Raw genomic sequence first — 9,746 nt, forward strand, 5'->3', positions numbered from 1 at the left:
TTCAGTCGTGTCCAACTCTGTGCGACCCCATAGACGGCAGCCCACCAGGCTCCCCAGTCCCTGGGATTCTCCAGGCAAGAACACTGGAGTGGGTTGCCATTTCCTTCTCCAAGTGATGCAGTGTAAGACAGTCTTAAGAGCTTTGGAGGAGCATCAGGACTGGAATTCTACCACTTCCTCCTTTGTCACTTGGAGCAAGTCCTTTACTTTCCTTTGATTTTCCCCTCTGTAAATGGGGAAGCAGAACACTTACTTCAAGGGGTAGCACAAGGAATAAACTATGACTATCTTTGTGTAAATTACCCAGGACGTTCCAGTAATAGGCATTCCAGCCACTTGTTTCTCCCACCCCACTGCCTCTGCCAATCCAAACAAACAGTACCTTCCCTGAAGGGTTACTTATGAGGGTGTGTGTGTGTGTGTGTGTGTGTGTGTGTTAGTCACTCAGCAAAATGCTATTCAATAGAATGGCTTCTCTTTGAACCAACTTGCTTATTATTGTTCCAATGAACTTGTGTGAATTAGACAGACAGAGGCTTTAGTGCTGAGTCATCAGGTTTGGAAATAAAACTGCCTCTGGAGCAAAGACAAAACAGACCCATTGAGTCACAGGGAATGTACAGATATGAGGTTGCCTTTGAAACCTCCATGGTTTTTTGAGAATTTGGGGTTAAGATCACCTTTTTAACGGAAGCACCCATGTTGTGGAATCTATGATCCACATGGATCCCTATGGACAGACCCTAAGCTGGAAAAAATTCTACTGCTTTTATGCAGCTCAGTCATTCCATCAAATACAAACTGCTTTCTCTCTTACCAAGCTGACTCCATCTCTGTAGCTTCTTAGGAAGAGACTCCTGCTTTCCCAATATTTAATATCACTTGCTTTTGGTCCCTAGAGTTTTCAGCTCTTTTTGCAGCATATGATACACGAGGTATATTTTGCATGCTCATCTGTGTAATCCACAGTGCGTCACACCCCGGCAGCTCGATGTCCTTACCTAAGTCCTTCAGCGTCCAGGCAGGAATCCGCACATTCAGAGACTTGGCGGCTGGGTCTCAGTGTCTATGCGGCTGGGGAAACAGCACGTTAGAAGGTTAGTTATTCTGGACGTCAACCTCTTCTCTTCAACCTTCATGCTGGGAAAGGCAGCCTCAAGGAGTCACGTCATCACGGCTCTTCTCCTTCTCCCAAAGTGCCCCTGCTGAGCTCACTAGTCCCTCAGGACCAAGCTTGATTTGAGAATTAGTAAAGGGAGTTTTATTGGATGTGAGTGTGGAAACAGAATGGACATTCTTCTGCTACTGTTGGAGTTCCAGTGGGCCTTATTATACAGTTTCCAAGTCATTACTGCACATAAGTCCGCACATACATGAAAATGTCCAATTTCTATGCCTTCCAAAGTCTTGCAAGACCCCAGACAACATAACTCTACATACGTTAATATTGTGTGAGTCTCCAAGTTTTGGGGAAACATTTATATAAAGGTATAATGTCAATACTTTGGCCACCTGATGCGAAGAGCTGATTCATCAGAAAAGACCTTGATGTTGGGAAAGATTGAAAGTGGGAGGAGAAGGGGACGACAGAGGATGAGATGGTTGGATGGCATCACCGACTTCATGGACATGAGTTTGAGTAAACTCCAGGAGTTGGTGATGGACAGGGAGGCCTGGCGTGCTGTGGTTCATGGGGTCGCAAAGAGTCAGACACGACTGGGTGACTGAACAACAACTAATGTCATGGGATCATTCATTCTCAATGTGGGTATGATGCCCATGGGGGCAAAAATTGGTTCTTGAGAGCCAAAAAAATCTTGGATGTTTTAGTGAGGTGTGCTTCTTCAGACAACCTCAGAACACAAAAAGAGGTATGGTGTGTCTTTGATATTAAATTTTCTTGAGGGAGAGTAATTAGGAAAAATATCTAAAAAAGCTCTTTTAAGGGGCAATAATTTTAGAAAGCTTGAGAAGCACTGGCAGTATGATTAGGATTCCTGCGGGGAGCGAGCTCCGTCCCTGGCAAAGGTCATGAGGAAGGAGGCTCGGCATACGCAAAGGCGGATCGAGCCTCAGGAGTCTCCCTGGAAATTCTCGAGCAATCTACCCCCAAAACCAGAGTCTGCCTACTTTCTGCTTTGTGCTCTCACCTACACCTCTGACTTTACGGGGGGCTGTCCCCCACTACCTCTCTCTGAAAAAAGAGTTAGCTTACACCTCCAGTTAATAATTCCTGGGTGTGACAGTGTTTCAACCTACAAACTCCTTTGGAAGTCCTCTAGCCTGCCTGAATAGGTTTTTTCTGGCCACATGTGATTGTTCAGAGCCTCCCAACTGTGAGAGGCAGGAGATGTTCTAAACTGTCTAAACACAGATTCCTTTGAGCAGTTAAAAGATTGATTAGAAATTGTATTGGTGAAGGGTTTTTCACTTGTTGGGCCAGTGTTTGCTGCTAAGTTTCCATATCCCTTACCTGCTGTGTCCCTGGCAGTGTATTGATTAATATAATTGGTGTAAGTAGTAGCTTTAATGTTTGTAACCTGGGACCCTTGAGTTAATTCTTTTTCTTGTTATAGCCCACCACACCTTTGCTCTGTAGGAATGCAACTTTATCTAATGCTTTTGGAGGGTGGCTCCTGACCAATCACCTTTAGAGAAAAATAAGTTTTCTGAAGAAAAGGTCTTAAAATGTTAACAGGCCTCCGGGCCAGAAGATGATGCAAATCACCTAAGCTTTTGCATATGATAAGTTTGCAGGAAGAAAGCCTGGCTTGCTGCCTGACTCTACCCCTTCCCCCATTATCCTCTATGCATAACTTAAGGTATAAAAACTACTTTGGAAAATAAAGTGCAGGCCTTGTTCCCCGAAACTTGGTCTCACCATGTCGTTCTTTCTCTTACCTTCTGGCTGAATTATTCAGCCTCTTTTCTCCACTGAATTTCCTCACTGAGCTATCCTTATTTCAGCCTCTTTTCTCCACTGAATTTCCTCACTGAGCTATCCTCATTCTATTACTCTTTATATCCTTAATTAACGTTTAATCAAGCAGTTGTTTCCTGATCTTTGCCTACGCCGTCTCTCCTTCGAATATCCTGGATCAGCCGGGGCTGGTCCCCGGCAGATTCCTGGCCTAATGTGTCTGTCTTGTAAGACTCAGAGAAGATCACAGATGTGTGGTCATCTATGAGGACCTTTTTAGCTAAATATTAACTGATCATAAACATTTGCAAAAAATTGCTGTGTGTTGCAATTTCCTCAGCTTCCTTATTTCCCTTGGCCTATTTTTTTTTTAATTGATGTTTAGTTGTTTTACAATGTTGTGTTAGTTCCTGCTGCACAGCAAAGGGAATCAGCCACGTGTGTGTGTGTGTATATATAAACTCTACTCAATGTGGTAACAAAAAGGATAACCCTAACCCTAACCACATTGAGTAGAGTTCCTTGTGCTGTACAGTCGGTTCTTGTTAGTTAACTTCTCATTAGTCATCCATTTTACACGTAGTAGGCATGGCGGTCCCGATCTCAGTTTACCCCGCCTCCCTGCCCCTTGGTGCCCATGGTTTGTGGGTACACGTGAACTTACTGGTCTATTTCTGAATGACTGCTGGAGGCAGAAGGGTGGGATTTGATGTGAGTGTATAAACAGAAAGGAGATTTATTGTCTCCTTATATATCTACTTTCTTGGAATCCTATTCTTGGAAGAGAGGAGGTTTATAACACAGACCCAGTGGCTATTCTTAAATGGCTCCGTATGCCATATGTTGTGTTTTTTTTCCTTTCCTGGTACACAAAATGGGCCTTGAGTGAGTCAAACGTTACTTCTTAGGTAATTTTTTTTTTTTTTATGCCACACGGATTTGTCCTAAATTGTCTGTGCATATGTAGATGAAAACTACAGGTTTGCTCCAGCTCTGAGAGCTCTGGGGGTGAAATGGAAAGTGGGGATGGAAGGAAGAAGGAAGCTCAGGACAACATAAAATAAAAGCGCATTTTGTGCAGATACATCCCCAAACTATTCAAGTCCTTTTGAGACTAATTTCAATGTAAAGAAAGTAGAAAGAACCGGAGGACAGGGAATATTTGGTCTATTTCTAGATTAGTTCATGCATATATCTGACCCAAAATATATTTCTTCTCTTTTCTCTAATTGGTGAAATATATTGAAGATTCTGTACTCACAATATTAAATCAAAAAGTGATTACTTTAATAATCAACTGGAAATAGCAGTCATTAGAGAGAAAATATGAGAAATACATGCATCCACATTCTAAGTGTGTGCTAAGTTGCTTCAGTTGTGCCCAACTCTTTGTGACCCCATGGACTGTAGCCCCCCAGGCTCCTCTGTCCATGGGATTCTCCAGGCAAGAATCCTGGAGTGGGTTGCCTGCCCTCCTCCAGGGGATCTTCCGGATCCAGGAATTGAACCCTCCTCTCTTGTGTCCCCTGCATTGGCAGGTGGGTTCTTTACCACGAGTGCCACCTGGGAAGCTATATATATATATACACACATCTGGAGACATAAGAGACGTGGGTTCAATCCCTGGGTTGGGAATATTCCCCTAGCAACCCACTCCAGGATTCTTGCCTGGAGAATCCCATGGACAGAGGAGCCTGGCAGCCTACGGTCCATAGGGTCGCAAAAGTGGGACACGACTGAAGTGACTTAGTATGCATACATGCAGCACAGGCGTATTTGGCAACAGAGATGCAGATCATAGGGAACATAGACTGTATGCCTGATTAATGCCAGGAGTCGTGTGTGCCTTTACAACCATAATCCTCTCCACATTGATCACGTTTCATCCTCGAAACCACCTTGTAAGTAGACAGCGTTATTTCCAAACCACAAATGGTAAAAGTGAGGACAGATAGCACTTGGGTTATTGATTTCAGCTTTATACCACATACTTCTCCCCCATCCCCAGCCCGAGAGTGGATGTTCAATCTCATCCCTCCCTTTTGTTCTTCGAGTCTGTCTAACAGAGCTTAGTGGCTGTGACGTTCAATCTCATCCCTCCCTTTTGTTCTTTGAGTCAGTCTGTCTAAAGAGCTTAGTGGCTGTGGCGTTCAATCTCATCCCTCCCTTTTGTTCTTTGAGTCAGTCTGTCTAAAGAGCTTAGTGGCTGTGACGTTCAATCTCATCCCTCCCTTTTGTTCTTCAAGTCAGTCTGTCTAACAGAGCTTAGTGGCTGTGGTGTTCAATCTCATCCCTCCCTTTTGTTCTTCAAGTCAGTCTGTCTAACAGAGCTTAGTGGCTGTGGTGTTCAATCTCATCCCTCCCTTTTGTTCTTCAAGTCAGTCTGTCTAACAGAGCTTAGTGGCTGTGGTGTTCAATCTCATCCCTCCCTTTTGTTCTGAGAGTCTGTCTAACAGAGCTTAGTGGCTGTGGTGTTCAATCTCATCCCTCCCTTTTGTTCTGAGAGTCTGTCTAACAGAGCTTAGTGGCTGTGGTGTTCAATCTCATCCCTCCCTTTTTTCTTCGAGTCAGTCTGTCTAACAGAGCTTAGTGGCTGTGGGGATATGCAGAAATGGCGGTGGACAAAGACTAGCTGTCTCTGATTCCCAGGCTCGTAGTCTGAGAAAACCTCAAACTAGGCTCACATTAGATTTCGGGTCTCAATCTGACGGCTCATCTGAGTTTATTGCTCTCAAAAAGCCCAAGCCTCCTCTGCAGCCTCTTCATGGCTGCCTTCATCTCCTGGTTTCTCAGGGTGTAGATCACGGGGTTCAGCATGGGGGTGACGACCGTGTTATTGATGGACACAGCTGTGTCCACGGGCAGCGTGATAAAGGGCCGGCAGTAGATGTAAACACAGGGCACGAAGTGAAGAGTCACCACCAGGACGTGGGAGGTGCAGGTGGAGACAGCTCTGCTCCGGCCCTCCCCGACGTGGGATCGCAGCGTGACCAGGGTGACGGTGTAGGACCCCAGGAGCAGGAGGAACCACAGCAGGGTCACCAGCCCGTTGTTAGAGATCAGGAGGAGCTCCAGAGCAAAGGTGTCGGTGCAAGCCAGTCTAACCACCTGGGGCACGTCGCAGTAGAAGGCATCCAGGGTGCTGGGGCCACAGAAAGGGAGCGGAAGCATCAGGATAACCTGGACAGTGGAGTGCAAAGCGCCACCCACCCAGGAAGCCACCACCAAGCCCACCCACACCTCTCTCCTCATGATGGTCACGTAATGCAGGGGCTTGGAAATTGCGAGATATCTGTCCCAGGCCATCACAGACAGGAAAAAAATATCCGCCCCTCCAGCAAAGTGGAAGAAAAAGATCTGTGCCATGCAGCCATTGTAGGAGATGGCTTTCCTCTCTGATAAGAGATCCACCAGGAACTTGGGAACGGTGACGGATGAAAAGACGATGTCCAGGATTGATTTGTTCCGCAGGAGAAAGTACATGGGGGTGTGGAGGTGGGACTCCCAGGTGATGGTCACCACGACGAGGGCATTGCCCAGCACGGTTGTGACGTATACAGCTAGGAAGATGACAAACAGGAACAGCTCCAGTTCCCGGAAGTGAGTGAGTTCCAGGAAGACAAACTCCCTCACGTTGGTGTGGTTGCTCTGGCCCATGATGGAGAGCACGCTCTCCCAGGTCTCCCTTTGGAAAAGATACGTCAGGGTGAGCAGCATGGTGCCCTAAGGCAGCAACATCATTGATCACATAGTGCGTTTTTTTTTTTTTGCTTTGTCTTGTTTTTAACTTTTTATTTTGTAATGGAGAGTAGCCGATTAATGATGTTGTGATAGTTTCAGGTGAACAGCAAAGGAACTCAGCCCTGTATATACAACAACTCATTCAACCCTCAAGGCCCCTCCCATCCAGGCTGCCGCCTAACACTGAGCAGAGTTGCACGTGCTCTACAGTTGTGGCTCAGTCACTAAGTCATGTCCGATTCTTTTGGACCCACGGACTGTAGCCAGACTCCTCTGTCATGGAATTTTGCAGGCAAGAGTCCTGGAGAAGGTTGCCGTTCCTTCTCCAGGAGATCTCCTCAGCCCAGGGATCAAACCCATGTCTCCTGTGTCTCTTGCTTTGCAGGCAGATTCTTTACAACGCACCCCCCCCACCCTGGGAAGCCCTTAGTTGGCTTGGTTGGGCCCCAATTACTATTTTCAAATAATGCTGCTCTCAACGTTTTGTAAATCCATTTTTGTGTGCCTATGAAAAGCCAGACATAGACATACTGGGTCAAAGGATACGCTAATTTTCTAATTTTAAATGATGATGAAGATATTGTAAAGAAACAGCGTAGGGGCCAGAGGGGCAGCTGCCTACGCTGAAGGACACAAGCTCCCGAGTCTGTGCCTTCTGGAAGCTTGAAACTGTGGCAGTCCAGAAGCAGATACGCAGTCCATTTCACTGGTATCAAAAACTTTTGCATCTCTTACACTCTCACAGGGAGAATGAATTGTGTACTGGTCAAGTGCAGAAAGAGGCTTCCCTGATGACTCAAGTGGTGGAGAATCTGCCTACAATGCAGGAGACATGGGTTCAATCTCCTGGAGGAGGAAATAGCAACTGACTCCAGCATCCGTCCCTGGGAAACCCATGGACAGAGGAACCTGGCTGAGCACGCACGCGCATGCACGCACGTGCATGCATGCACATATATGCACACACACATATGGAGGTACTGTTTTGATAGTCTTATACTTAAGCTTTGATAGTCTTATTCTTCAAGTTAAGATTTAAAACAAAAACTCCAGCTATGAAAGCAAGATAAACAGATTCTAAACTGTACCTCATCTGTTAAGTTCCAATGTCAACTCATTAGGTGATACTCAATCTGTACAATAAATTATGAACCTGGGAAAGAAGCAAACAGCCTAACTCTATTGTATTTGTGTTTGAATACTTGATTTCTTTTTATAAGTAGATACTATGAGCTGAAGTAAATGATAATACTTTTTAACTTCTTAGGGAGATGGAATACTGAAGATTTTGTCACCTTAAGAACATAAACATCAAAAAATAAGCTAAAATATTAGAATAAAGTCTAAGTAATTTTTGTTTTACTTTTGGGGAAGAGAAGAACTTTGTAAGCATTACAAAGAAGATGATTAGATTTGGCTAATTAAAATATGAGGATGAATTGAGAGAGTGGTATTGACATATATACCCTACCATGTGTAAAATAGATAGCTACTGGAAAGATGCTGTATAACACAGGGGGCTCAGCTCAGTGTCTGTGATGACCTACAGGGGTGGGATGGGGGCTGGGAGGGAGGCTCAAGCGGGAGGGGATATACGTATACAGATAACTGATTCACATCGCTGTACAGCAGAAGCTAACACAACATCGTAAAGCAATTAGACTCAGTAAAAAATAAGGAATTTCCATGTTTTGGAAAATAAAAAACTTGAGAAAACAAGTTTTGTATACGTGAAAAATAAATAAAATAGGCTTAATGTTTTAGATATATAGAGTTCTAATCATTTAGTAAGAAATAGATATTTTAAAATAAAAATGGGTCAGGATTCAGAGAGAAGTAGAGTTGGTCATACCATTCATCAAATAAGCACAAATTAAAAGTGTGGTGAGATACCACTTCTCATCTAGAAGATCGGCCTGTGAAGAAGTGATCCATTGTTGGCATGGATATGGAGAAAGAGACACCTCCATCTGTGGTTAATAGGAATGTATACAGGGACACACTTTCTGAGGTCATTCTGGAAGCATGTGTCAAGACAAAATCTGCAAATCTTTTGAGTCAAAAATTCTACTCCAGGAATTAATGCTAAAATGTGAATAAACAAAATGCTTAACGTTATGAGTACAAAGAAAGGTCATCACAGTGAAGTTTAGAAGAGATTAAATTACTATCTGATTTATAAAATTGGTTCAATAAGTTATGGCACTATAGAGTAATTCAATATTTGCAGCCATTCAAATTTATAATGTAGAACTTTATTCTTAGATGTGGTAAGATTCTTTTTTAATAAAAGGTTGAAGCACTGAATATATCACATAATCTTATTTTTTGGAGAAAAACTACATGCCTAGAAGAAATCTGGAAAGATGTATACCATTATCTGTGGGTAATTGGATTTCGGTAGTTTTACTTTAAAAAGATATTCTATTGTTTCCTATTTAAAGAAATGACTGTAGGCTCTCTCTCACCTTCAAGATGCCCCATACTCTGCCTGTGGAGGGTTTTTCTCTAAATATATCCACTCCTTACCAGTCAAAAAATAAAAAGACTGTAAATGGCTTCTAATCTTAAAAATCAGGAGAAGAATCCCTCATACACATAATTACAACTTGAAGTAAAAGATTTTTTCCATTAATTTGAACTCTGATGTTATGCTCCTCGTATTTTTCTTTTCCTTCTCTGTAAAATTGTCCTAAGAAAGATAACTTGTTAAGGAAAGAGGGATGGGGGGGGTGACAGTTCTAATTATTCTTTTGGGGTGTTCTGGCTCCATGAGGCATTGGCTGGAGCAATCTAGGAATCTAGGACCCACCAAATCAGATCTCTGGAAAATGAGATCAAAGATACTTACTGCTGGCTTCTCTTTTGAATTTTGGCCCAGACGGTATTAGCGTCTGTCTACAATGTGGGAGACCCAGGTTTGATCCCTGGGTCCGGAAGATCCCCTGGAGAAGGAAATGGCAACCCACTCCAGTACTCTTGCCTAGAAAATCCCATGGATGGAGGAGCCTGGTAGGCTGCAGTTCATGGGGTTGCAAACAGTCAGACACGACTGAGCAACTTCACTTTGCTCCTCTTAAAAGGT

General features: G+C 43.8%; 1 protein-coding gene across 1 annotated transcript; it reads right to left on the bottom strand.

The window, feature by feature from the left end:
* Nucleotides 1-5,632: 5,632 nt before the first annotated feature.
* OR4D6 (olfactory receptor family 4 subfamily D member 6) lies at nucleotides 5,633-6,636 on the bottom strand. The gene has a single exon (XM_005905548.2). The coding sequence runs from the start codon at nucleotides 6,575-6,577 to the stop codon at nucleotides 5,633-5,635; it is 945 nt and encodes a 314-aa protein (XP_005905610.2). The 5' UTR covers nucleotides 6,578-6,636.
* Between the last annotated feature and the right edge of the window lie 3,110 nt (nucleotides 6,637-9,746).

The sequence above is a fragment of the Bos mutus genome, chromosome 15 (assembly GCF_027580195.1).
Source record: "Bos mutus isolate GX-2022 chromosome 15, NWIPB_WYAK_1.1, whole genome shotgun sequence".
Classification (NCBI taxonomy): domain Eukaryota; kingdom Metazoa; phylum Chordata; class Mammalia; order Artiodactyla; family Bovidae; genus Bos; species Bos mutus.